General features: G+C 40.8%; 1 protein-coding gene and 2 non-coding genes across 3 annotated transcripts; 1 reads left to right on the top strand and 2 right to left on the bottom strand.

The window, feature by feature from the left end:
- Nucleotides 1-734: 734 nt before the first annotated feature.
- TRNAL-UAG (transfer RNA leucine (anticodon UAG)) lies at nucleotides 735-816 on the top strand. Its single transcript has one exon. It is a non-coding gene; the product is annotated as a tRNA-Leu (tRNA).
- Nucleotides 817-4821: 4005 nt separating this feature from the next.
- Nucleotides 4822-5829, bottom strand: LOC126001755 (olfactory receptor 6S1). The gene has a single exon (XM_049768992.1). The coding sequence runs from the start codon at nucleotides 5827-5829 to the stop codon at nucleotides 4822-4824; it is 1008 nt and encodes a 335-aa protein (XP_049624949.1).
- Nucleotides 5830-9351: 3522 nt separating this feature from the next.
- On the bottom strand, nucleotides 9352-9423 carry TRNAP-UGG (transfer RNA proline (anticodon UGG)). The gene has a single exon. It is a non-coding gene; the product is annotated as a tRNA-Pro (tRNA).
- Nucleotides 9424-12385: the final 2962 nt, after the last annotated feature.

Here is a 12385-nt window from a genome sequence, read left to right as displayed (position 1 = left end):
TAGGATACAATATAATATGATATATAATATGATATATTACATATGCAATAATATATAATGTGATACAATCTGTACTAGGTTTTGTTTTTGTTTTTGTTTTTGTTGTTTTTTTTTTTATGTGTTTTAAAGGTGGTCAATATACCTACAATGAATTTGCTTCACAGACTTTTGGAAGGATTTCTGAATCCACACATAAGTGGTCCATCAGAAGCAGCCAAGAGCAACACAGACCCTGCAGGCCTTTGCCCCCAGCGGGGAGCACTGATGTGGGAAAACACAGCAACCACTCACTGCTGAAACTTCCTCTGCTCCTTTGCAAAGATTAAAGACATGCGGAGAGCAAATGCGCGCGGACCCTCTCGTTCCAGATCAGGGATGCTCAAGAGATGCAGCAGTCCTCGGCTTGTCATTCAGCCTTTTCTAACCCCTTGCAATATATTGCCAAAAGGTTTTGTGGTTGTGGGGAGATGGTGGAGGTGTTTTTGTGGTTGTTCTGCGTCGAATTGCTTAGGTTAAAGAAAAGCTAGAAGTCTTCCAAAGTCTCAAGTTATTTTCGAACTTACTCACCAAGCTTGTGGAAAATACAATAACCCTCTCTCTAGGTTTATTCGGAATTTTAGGGGTGCCGGGAATTGCTATCAGGACTCCATTTAGTAGAAAAAAAAATTTTTTAAGTTGTGCCTATATAGTGAAGATAAATAATCTAGAGACATAAAACGGACGTCAAAGTGTCTGGTAGCGTGGCCGAGCGGTCTAAGGCGCTGGATTTAGGCTCCAGTCTCTTCGGAGGCGTGGGTTCGAATCCCACCGCTGCCAGTTCGGAGTATTTTAGTCTCGCTGCAAATCTGAAATGCTGGAATATCTTTACTCCTGTAAAAGTAAATATTTACAAGAATTAAGTATATTTCCTTACTAACTCTATACTAACTCTCAATCCTCTTTCCTCATCATCAGCTCTTCTGAATTCCAATTTGCAATCAAGTTATCTAGTTTTCTTGCTGTCAGTTTTCTGATGGTTGTCTTTTGCTTATCTCCTGGCGTCCCCATTCTAGATATTTGCATCTGACCTTGTTTATGTCCAAGATTCTGCACAGTTTTAGCGTTCCTGCAAGTAGCAATGCTTTCCTTCCCTCCTTTTTAAAAATTTGTGCTTACTTTGCCATTCTCACAACCGACTTTAGGTTTCATGTGATGGGGGAGAGGGGTGGCAGAAATTTCCCGTCGCCTCTATGAGTCTGCTATCTGCAAAATCTATCTTTTTTTTTTTTTTTTTTTTTTTTTGCAAAATCTATATTGCTGAAGCTCTGTGGTTCCTGAAGCAACTTGTGCAGATGTGGTTTTAATGTTCATTACATTAATTTTGTCTTTGAATAAGATGTGTGAAAGGTAAGATTGAATGCAGAAAGTCGTAATACTGACCAGAATTCAAACTTACACTCAGCCAATTCCTCCTGAGAATGGGATGACGCAAGAAGTTTTTTTTTTGTTTTTTGTTTGTTTGCTTGTTTTTGTTTTTGATTTTTGTACCACACTCGGTGACGCTCAGGCTATGCGCTCTGGCTAAGCGCTCAGAAATCGCTCCTGGCTTGGGGGACCATATGGGACACCAGGGGATCAAACCGCGGTCCATCCTAGGTTAGTGTGTGCAAGGCAAACGCCCTACCGCTTGCACCACCGCTCCAGCTCCAGGAAGTTTAATTTTTATTATTTACTTTTTGTTTTGGGGTCACACCTGCTAGTGCTCAGGAATTACTCCTGGCAGGGCTTGGGGGACCATATGAGATACTGGTGATAAAAACCTGGGTTTGCTGTGTGCAAGGCAAAATCCCTCCCCACTGTACTATTACTCCAGCCCTGTAATTTGTTTTGTTTTGTTTTGAGGCCAGGCCCGGCAGCGCTCAGGGGTTACTCTTTACTCTGAGCTCAGAAATCACACCTGGCAGCTCTGGGGACTATTATGGAATTCCCAGGATCAAATTTGGGTCAGCTGTGTGCAAAGCAAATGCCCTATCTACTATGCTCTAGCCGTAGTCCTGTAATTTTTTATTTTGAAATTATTTTGAATTTGACTTCACAATTGAGTTTGTGATTCCAAAATATTTCCTGAAAAAGTCTTGACTAATTGTGCAGCTGGCCAGAGAGTGGGAGTGAATGTCCTTATCTTAAGCTTCTTTTGCCCTTTCAAATAACTGCACACACATTGGAGATTGTTTTGGTCTTTATGTATAACCTAATACAATGCAGGAAAGAAGGGCTATGCTTGGGACCAATTAATGATATCCTTTCTCAGAGACTTTCTTTTATATTCAAGTCCAGCTTGCAGAAATCCCCTTATTTCCCAGCTTCTCTCCCCACATTTCCCCATCCCTTTTTTGGATTTGTTTAGTAGGAAATTCTAATAGATAATTTTCTCTTTGGTTTTGAATTCATGTTAGAACCAGATTATTGGGATTGTTTAGCTTGTTATTTTTAGCCCCATATGCACTAGTAGCATCATGTGGCATTGTTCCTTTTTGCATAGGCACAATAAATGGGGAAAAATCTTAGGTATAGAAAGAAGTTCTTATCTAATAGGGATAGGGACTCCTAAATTTTATATTGCAGGGGGGCCTTTCACCCTGAACATGTGTCATAATGACTTGACAGGCTTCAGTTGAATGGACCTTGGCCATTCTTTCACCCTGAACCTTGGATCCCATCTTTGGAATTGGCATGGGTTTCTGCACCAGCACCAGAAATCAAACTTCTACCGGGGAAAGCCCTAATGCTTCTTTGCTGCCCAGGGTGGGTTCATATATCACCCTGATGACTTGGAAACAGCAACAACTTGCTTTCAGGGTAGGTTTTCCTGCATTGCTACCAAATGATGAGATGAAACCAGAAGACCAGAAGATGCTCTGTGACATCTGACTTCTACACAGAATCTGTGAAAAACCCAAGATCTCTAATTACAGAAGTCTGACTGTGACAACCATGATGGAGGATTGAGACTTTTTCCTGGGATCATGAAGAAGACTCTGGGGTTAGACAACTTAGTATGTCTGGAGCCTGTATTTCGTCTTATGGCAGAATGCTTCATGGGTAGAAACATCCTGTTTTCAGGCCATTTTTTTCTATTTATGATTTTTTCTATTTTCCCCAACTTTTGTTGTGCCTATGAAAAAAAAAAAACCTGCTAAACCCACCTTTTTAAATCTTTAGATAGGGCCTCCCACCTTTTTCATAGAAACTTGAGACACAGATTACTTTGTTTTACCTCATGTTTCTGTATTTTTAAATCAAATTAAGAAGAAGAAGAAAAAAAGAAAGCATGAAGGCCAGCAAAAAGTGGTCTCAGTTGTACTGGTGGAGGGAAAAAAAGGACAGAACTAAATATCCAAGCCAAAGTCAACAACAATAGAACCAAGAGAACCAAACTATAATAATCTAAACTTAAAATGGGCCTGTTATACTGAAAGGCCAGGAGGAAAGGGTGATGGCATAGGATGCATTCTTGGGAACATTGGTGGAGGGAGGTCCACACTGGTGGTGGGAATGGCCTTGATTCACTGTATATCTGAAATCCAACTATGAAGGACTTTGTAAACCCAATGGTTTCAATAAAGTAAAAAATAAAAATTTTCAGAAAAGATAAAAAATAACTGACTAATGAATAATAGAGTAATTGTCAATCCACATTAGTAATCAAAGAAAAGTAATTAAAATATGATATAATCTTTTAAAAAATAAAAAATACACATCAAATTCTATTTTCATAAAATATTTCTTTGACATGTCTTTTCAAAAGTACCTGGGATTATTACATATAAATGACTAAATCCCTTATAATATTTACTTGTTCTTTTTTCTGACAGTAAATACAATTTGTAATGGGGTGTATACAAAAATATCAGGATGTTTTTCTATTATAAAAGAACTCTTATTGAAATTCTTGATTTTCATAAACAGTTGGAAGACTACAGATAATTTTATTTGTACAAAAGCTATTGTACACAATTATTAGAAATAATTAATTATTGAAATAAATTTTATTTGTACAAAATATTTTGTATCTATACATTTATTTATATATTTTTGGCCACACCCAGAGGTGCTCAGGACTTACTCTTGACTCTGCATTCAGAGATCATACTTACTCCTGATAGTGTTCAATGGGCCTGAAGGTTGGACCCAGGTCAGCTGCATGCAAGGCAAGCACCTACCTGTTACACTATTGCTCTAACCCCCACTATTAAAAATTATAACAGTTTTAAACTGTTGGTGAAGATTGTTCATAGAGCTCTCTACATATTGAATATGTCCATACTGTTTTTATGGACATTTTTTCCATACAAATACATATTGAACTAGACACATAAAAATTATGTAACTAAGGAATTTAAACATTTTCTGAATTTATTTTTAGATTTTCTGGTTTCCAGAACAATAAGATGGAGGTCGTATGTTATATGATAGTGCTGATTATCATATAGTAATAATAAATTGAATTAATGGTAGAGATAAAATCTATAGACTTTTATGAGAAAGATTTTATGATTTTATCACTTTATAGGCTCCAAAATTCAACTATCCAAAGATGTTTATCATATGATAGGAGAGTATTAGAAAAGACTCCAGACTAGTAATGACTTGATTTTCTCTTTTTTTGAGACATGGGGGCATTGAACTACACACAGTGGTCCTCAGGGGTTACTCCTGACTCTGTGCTAAGGGAATACTCCTGGTTCTGTGCTGGAAGGATTACTTCTGGCTGGACTCAGGGGACCATTTAGAGTCCCAAGGATCATCATCCTGTGCAAGGTATGTGGCTTTAGCCCTGTACTATCTCTTTGGTCCACCTCTTATTTTCTTATTGAAACTTTTAGCAAAAAAGACATCCCCCCAAAAGCTTGTCACCACCTTCTTAAACATGTCCTTTAAAACTTCCTTGACTCGCTCATTGCGCAGGGCATAGATGAATGGATTGAGCAGAGGAGTCACAAACGTTGTCACCACTGTCACTGCCCAATTAGTATCCACAGAGCCACTCTGGGATGGCCGAACGTAGAGAAAAATGGCACTTCCATAGAAAAGGGTCACCACCATCAAGTGGGAGGTACAGGTCGAGAAGGCCTTTTGACGACCTGAAGCAGAGGGGATGCGCAGAACAGTCAAGACAATGTGGCCATAGGACATAACAGTAATCAGCAGGGAGGTTATGATGACAAGAGAGGCAAGAGCGAAGTCAGTCTCCTCCAGCTTCTTGGTGTTGGTGCATGCCAGGCGGAGCAGAGGGCCACTGTCACAAAAGAAGTGCTGCACTACGGCATCCTGTTTACAGAAAGGAAGCAAAGCCACTGCCACCGTCGGGCCAACCACAGGGAGGAGCCCACCCATCCAGCAGGCCAGGGCCATCCGAAAGCACACAGCACTACTCATGAGCACTGGATAGTGTAGAGGGTGACAGATGGCCAGGTAGCGGTCCACAGACATGACGGCCAACAGTAGAAATTCAGAGGCCCCAAGAAAGAAGTAAAAGTAAAATTGGGTGATGCATGCAGCAAAGGAAATTGTGTGGTGCCGTGACAGGAAATTGTTCAGCATCTTGGGAATAATGACAGATGTGAGGAAGATCTCTAGGCAAGACAAGTTACCCAGGAAGTAGTACATGGGGGTATGCAGGCGAGTATCAGCTCCTATCACTCCAATGATCAGCACATTGCCTGTTAGAGTCAGCAGGTAGACGAGAAGAAAGACAGAAAACAGTTCTGCTTTTGTGCTGTTGACACTGGGGAAACCAGCCAGGACGAATTCTGTCACACCAGTGCTATGGTTCCCTCCAGAAGTCATTGTCCTTCCTGTCCGTATGACAACATGAACATGACCCAGGTGAAGACAGCAGAAATGTTATTATGATAACCTGTTGGAGGAAATGGTTTTCAGCCTATGCAGTATACTTCTTTGGATGTGCTTGTCCCACCTGGGTGGGAAGAACATCTGGATTGGCCCCCTAAACTATCTGTCCTCCACCCATGGGAGTGGTCCTACTCTTCTCAATAAAGATCTCAGATTTGGGGCTGGAGAGAGCACAGTGGTAGGGCATATTGCCTTGCATGTGGCTGACCCAGGATGGACCTGGGTTCAAGTCCCGGTGTCCCATATGGCCCCCCAAAGCCAGGAGTGATTTCCTGGAGAGGAATAACCCCTGAGCATCACTGGGTGTGGCCCAAAATCCAAATAAATTAATTAATTAATTAAATTAAATTAAAAGAGGCCTTAGATCAGAGAAACTTCTGGTTTCAGTCCCACAAGTAGCCTATCTGCCTGCTGGTATTATTTTTTACATTCCTGCCCGCTTTATTTCCTTCCCTCTCACACAACATTTACTGTTTTGTTTATTTTAATTTGGTCTGTCATTATTTTAAATATTTATTTGAAACATGGGTAATATCATTTGATGTGCAACTTTTTAAGAATAGATTTTGGGGGGCCAGAATGGTAGCACAAGGGGTAAGGCCTCTGCCTTGCTTGTACTAGCCTAGGACGTACCGCCGTTCAATTCCCCAGCATCCCATAAGGTCTCCCAAGCTAGGAGTGATTTCTGAGCTCAGAGCCAGGAATAACCCTTGAGCGTCACTGGGTGTGGCCCAAAAAAAACAAAACAAATGAAAAGAATAGGGGGATTTGTTTTTCTTCCCTATATTTTTGTATGTTTTGTTTTGTTAGCTTTGTTTTGTTTTTAGGCCATACCTAGTGCTCTAGGTTTATTCTTCCATACCCAGTGCTTCAGGCTTACTCCTAGTTCTGCACTCAGGGAGACTGTAATGGAACCAGGGTTAGTCCTATGCAAGACAGGAGCCTTAGATACTATACTATCTCTCCAGTCCTTTTATTTGGAGGGGGAGGATGGTTACATCCAGTTGTGTTTAGAATTTAGTCCTGTCTTTATACTCAGGATTTATTCCTGGTGGTGATATAAAAGACCATATGCAGCAGTCAAAAAAGATGAAGTCATGAAATTTTCCTATACATGGATGTTCATGGAATCTATTATGCTGAGTGAAATAAGTCAGAAGGAGAGAGATAGACACAGAATAGTATCACTCATCTATGGGTTTTAAGAAAAATTAAAGGCATTACTATAATAAGAGACAATAGAGTTAAGAGCTGGGAGGGCCTGAAGGACCGGCTCACAATTTGTGGTGAAGAGTGGTGAACACTGTTAGGGAAATAACTACACTAACAACTAATATGACAATGTTAAATAAAGAATGAGAGAAGTAGAATGCCTGTCGCGATACAGGCAAGGGAGGCGGAGGGGGGCATTGGTGATGGAAATGTTGCACTGGTGAAGGGGGGGTATCCTGTTTATGACTGAAACCCAACTACGAACATGCTTGTAATCATGGTGCTTAAATAAAAATTTATATTTAAAAAAAAAAAGATCATGTGAGTGGTAGTACAGTGGTAGGGTGTTTGCCTTGCATACTGCTGACCCAGAGAAGGATGCAGGTTTAATTCCAGGCATCCCATATGGTCTCCTTCAAGCCAGAAACAATTTCTGAGTGCAGAGCCAGGAGTAACCCCTGAGCATCACCAGATATGGCCCAAAACAAAACAAAACAAAACAAAACAAAACAAAACAAAACCATATGGGTCTGAACTTGGATTGGCCATGTGTAAGACACTTGCACTAACCACTGTACTATCTCTCCAACACCAAAGAGAGGGTATAAAATTGTAAAATGTAAATTGTAATATTGTAAATAAAGAGCCTCATATTTTCTGGGAATAAAGTCTTCTGAGGTGTATTGGACTCATAGAGATCTAAGTCTTAATGTTAGTTCTCACACTTCACATGGCTAAAAGGAACCAGTATTCTATTAATAACTGAATTTTTGTTTGTTTTTTTGGTTCACACCAGCTATGCTCTGGGCATATTACTGACTCTATACTCAGGGATAATTTCTGACAGGCTTTGGGGAATCATACAGAGTGCCAACGGTAGATCTGTTTGGCTGCATAAATGAATAGCCCTATCTGCTCTTATATCACTTTGAACCATGAAATAGTTTTTTTAGAGCATCAGAACAGAACTGATTTGGGACAGGATCGATGGTACAGAGGTAGGGCATATGCCTTGCATGAGGTTGACCAGGACCAACTGTGATTCTATCCTCTGGTGTCCCATATGGTCCCCCAAGCCAGGAGCGAGTCCTGAGTACATTGTCAGGAGTAACCTCTGAGCATCACTGGTGTGTCCCAACCCCCCCCCCCCCCAAATAGAACTGATTTGGTTCTTATACTGGGTAATGGCCTTCAAAGATAGAAGAACAACTTAAATGGATCTCATCTCTGATTTTATTAATGATTAATGAAAATTCATAATTTTATCTATGGCAAGTCATCTAATAAAATTTAAGTTTCAAAAGGGCTTTGGGTTGATATCATTGACTGAAAAGGCTTAAGAAACACATCTCAATATTATTCAGAATGTTTGGTTTGAAGTTGGCAATAAATAAAAATATATGTATATACACACAATTATCATTGAGTCAATGTAATTTCACCCTTTTTTTTTCTTAAAGGGTAATGGGGTGGGGCCATAGAGATACCATGGAAGTAAGGCGTTTGCCTTTCATGCAGGAGGTCATCAGTTCGAATCCTGGCATCCCATATGGTCCCCCGTGCCTGCCAGGAGCAATTTCTGAGCCTGGAGCCAGGAATAACCCCTGAGCACTGCCGGGTGTGACCCAAAAACCACACACACACACACACACACACACACACACACACACAGAGTGAATTATTGAATAATTTGCTTCTTTTCTTGTGCTTTACTCTTGGGTATAACTCCTTAGATGCTAGTCTGCTTTGTAAATAAAGACATTTTCATGTGTGTATGTGTGTGTGTGTGTGTGGGGGGGTCCACACCCGGCAGCGCTCAGGGGTTCCTCCTGGCTCTACACTCAGAAATGGCTCCTAGCAGGCTCGGGGGACCATATGGGATGCCGGGATTCAAACCACTGTCCTTCTGCATGTAAGGCAATCGCCTTACCTCCATGCTATCTCTCCGGCCCCTTTTTAACTTCATTCAAAGAACATGCTTTGGGATTTACTTTTGGCATTTTGAGAACTTCAAAAGATTCCAGCCAGGGCCCGGAGAGATAGTACAGCGGTGTTTGCCTTGCAAGCAGCCGATCCAGGACCAAAGGTGGTTGGTTCGAATCCCGGTGTCCCATATGGTCCCCTGTGCCTGCCAGGAGCTATTTCTGAGCAGAGAGCCAGGAGTAACCCCTGAGCACCGCCGGGTGTGACCAAAAAAAAAAAGATTCCAACCAGATTTTCAGGTCTATCTTAAACCTAAAATTTGGGCTTGTCCAGGATTTGAACCCGGGACCTCTCGCACCCAAAGCGAGAATCATACCCCTAGACCAACAAGCCAACCTGCACATAAAGACATTTTCTAATCAAGTCTAAGGAGGTTATATTGTACAACCTCTTAATAGACAATGGGTCCACATTTTCCTCCTATTAACAAGGGTATCTTGTGTGAAATGATCACTGTTTTAGGCTTGACTGAGTATGCTTGAAATTGAGGACAATGATCTCACAATGCCCTGGTTATGATACTATTAGAATAACTTGGGTCTGGAAGGCAAGGGTGTGAATGGATGGAGTAAAATTAACAATAAAAAGATTTAAAGCACTTACTTGTAGTTTTTTTTAATTTAGTGATTGAAAAATATTCCATTTAAAAGTCTTCACTTTTAGTTGATGATTTTTATGTACACACTTTCATCTTAATTATTTTAGATGCCTTGAAAACTGGAGTTGTTTGAGTGCAGCAAAGAAGACTAAAGTTGTCACTGGCTTCTAACAAATTTCTCGATCAGGGCACAGGATCTTTCCATTTCCAGTGAGGATGCCTCCTTCCACTGTAGCCTCCTTCCAGTAATACTGATGATGTTTTTAGACATCAGAAACCCTTCTAGCAACAGTGCCTGCCAGAGAAAAAAAGACTCAAATGATGAGGTGATAAAACAATGAGAAAACAATTCCTAAAAGACCCAGGGGAGATATGCCTTTCAATGGAAATTTCCCAAGCTTTGTATGTGACAAATCCAACAAGAAAGTTAATTTTTCATTCAAGAGGTGACTGGGAATGTTTTTGCCTTAATCTGTCAGCCATCTCAAGCCAAGCAGCAACCAAAATTCTGGGGCAATACAATGGAGATAAGAGAAAGGCTAGGGTTTGACTCGAACTATAGACACCATCCCAATTTCTCCTGCATGACACTCAGGGGAAACGTTTATTTCCCAAACAACAGACATTGTGTCTTCTCCCTAAAGACTTAAGATGATATTTGGGATTCTCTCCCTGGGCTTCAAGATTGGGACGTGATAGGAGTCCCCAAGGATGTGACAAAATAGAGGAAGATTCCCTGCATGACTTCTTGCTTCTGTTTCTTTCAGTCTTGTACTTTATTCTCTGTCAATAGCATATATGAAATCATACAGTTGGTACTTTATTTTGGACCATTTTTTATGTTTTCACAATTGCGTTCTCTCCATGGCCCTAAGGACTTAACTAATTCCCATTTTGGTTCTACGACTATTTACTCTGAAGAGTATCAGTTCTTCTGGGAAGCCACCTCTACCCACTCATCTCACTTCTAACCCTTAACCGCTCTTCAACATGAATCCAGCAGGTTCTGACGATCTCAACCTCGAAACTTAATCTATGGTGTGGGAATCTATGGTGAGGGAATTCTGCTTTTTCACTGAGTCCGCTGCCAGACTCTGAACTCCTAGGAATCTCATTTTCATCTCTATTTCAAGTAGCAAGAACACATTAGTTGCCTAATAAATGGCTTAATAGGTGCTTATAAAATTTTTGTTCTGAAATACAGATTGAGCAACTGTTTTTTCAAGATGAACTTCAACTAAGTCTTGAGATTAGAGGAAGAATATGCATGTTACCCTGGGACTTAGTTTATCTGAATTCTATCCCTCTGGGCCTTTTTAGAGGAAAAAAAACTACAAGGAAGTCTAAGGGATGTATGCTAAGTATCACCAATTTATAATGGTGTTGAGAACCAGCTTATAATAGGATCAAACTTATTTAATTATAGAAACCCTCATTTTACATAAAATAGAACATTTCCAAAATAATTATTGTTTTGTTTTCTTTGTTGGCTATATGTGGGAATGTTGGAAGGATACTCCTGGTTCACTTCTTTTTTTTTTTTTTTTTTTTTTTTTTTTTTTTTTTTTTTTTTTTTTTTTGGTTTTTGGGCCACACCCGGTGACGCTCAGGGGTTACTCCTGGCTATGCGCTCAGAAGTCGCTCCTGGCTTGGGGGACCATATGGGACGCCGGGGGATCGAACCGCGGTCCGTCTCCTAGGCTAGCGCAGGTAAGGCAGGCACCTTACCTCCAGCGCCACCGCCCGGCCCCCTGGTTCACTTCTTGTGAGTCTCCCTCAGCAGAGCTTGGGTGGACTATGCAGTGCCAGGGAACCAATCTGGGCCTCCTACATGCAAAGTATACATTCCAAACTATTGAGCTATGTATTTTTCCACCTCTAGATAGGATTTATTTATTTATTTATTTATTTATTTATTTATTTATTTATTTATTTATTGGTTTTTGGGTCACACCCGGCTGCGCTCAGGGGTTACTCCTGGCTCTGCCCTCAGAAATTGCCCCTGGCAGACTCAGGGACTATATGAGATACCGGGAATCGAACCACTGTCCTCTGGGTTGGTCGAGTACAAGGCAAATGTCCTACTGCTGTGCTATCTCTCGAGTCCCTGATTTCATTTGTTTTTAAAACATAAAATGTACTCTCGTGCATTACAAATTTAATGTAATAACAAAATATAGATTTTAAAAGCCCTAGCTTTCCTCCTCCTCACTCACCTTATACTATCTATCTTGTGTCTTAGTCTTTTTTTTTTTTTTTTTTTTTTTTGGTTTTTGGGCCACACCCAGTAACGCTCAGGGGTTACTCCTGGCTATGCGCTCAGAAGTTGCTCCTGGCTTGGGGGACCATATGGGACACCGGGGGATCGAACCGCAGTCCGTCCAAGGCTAGCGCAGGCAAGGCAGGCACCTTACCTTTAGCGCCACCGCCCAGCCCGTGTCTTAGTCTTAATGAGCCTAAGGGTTGTGATCTTGAAGGTATTGTTGACTGTCCATTTCTCAGAAAAAGCTCTGGAATTTGCAGGAATGTTAAAAATGTAAGATGGGAGGGGAGTGATAATCCAGCTGGTAGGAAGTTTGCATTGCATGCCACCAACCCAAGAGGAATTACCCCTCCCACAACAAAGTGCGTCTGATGCAAAAGACAACAGGCAATACAGAAATACCTACACATAGAATCACAGTTCAGAACGGGGAA

This window comes from Suncus etruscus, chromosome 2 (assembly GCF_024139225.1).
Source record: "Suncus etruscus isolate mSunEtr1 chromosome 2, mSunEtr1.pri.cur, whole genome shotgun sequence".
In the NCBI taxonomy this organism is placed as follows: domain Eukaryota; kingdom Metazoa; phylum Chordata; class Mammalia; order Eulipotyphla; family Soricidae; genus Suncus; species Suncus etruscus.
This window is presented reverse-complemented; position numbering and strand designations above follow the sequence as displayed.

Coding starts and splice junctions, on each gene's coding strand:
- LOC126001755 (XM_049768992.1), bottom strand. CDS start 5,829: ATGACTTCTGGAGGGAACCATAGCACTGGTGTGACAGAATTCGTCCTG.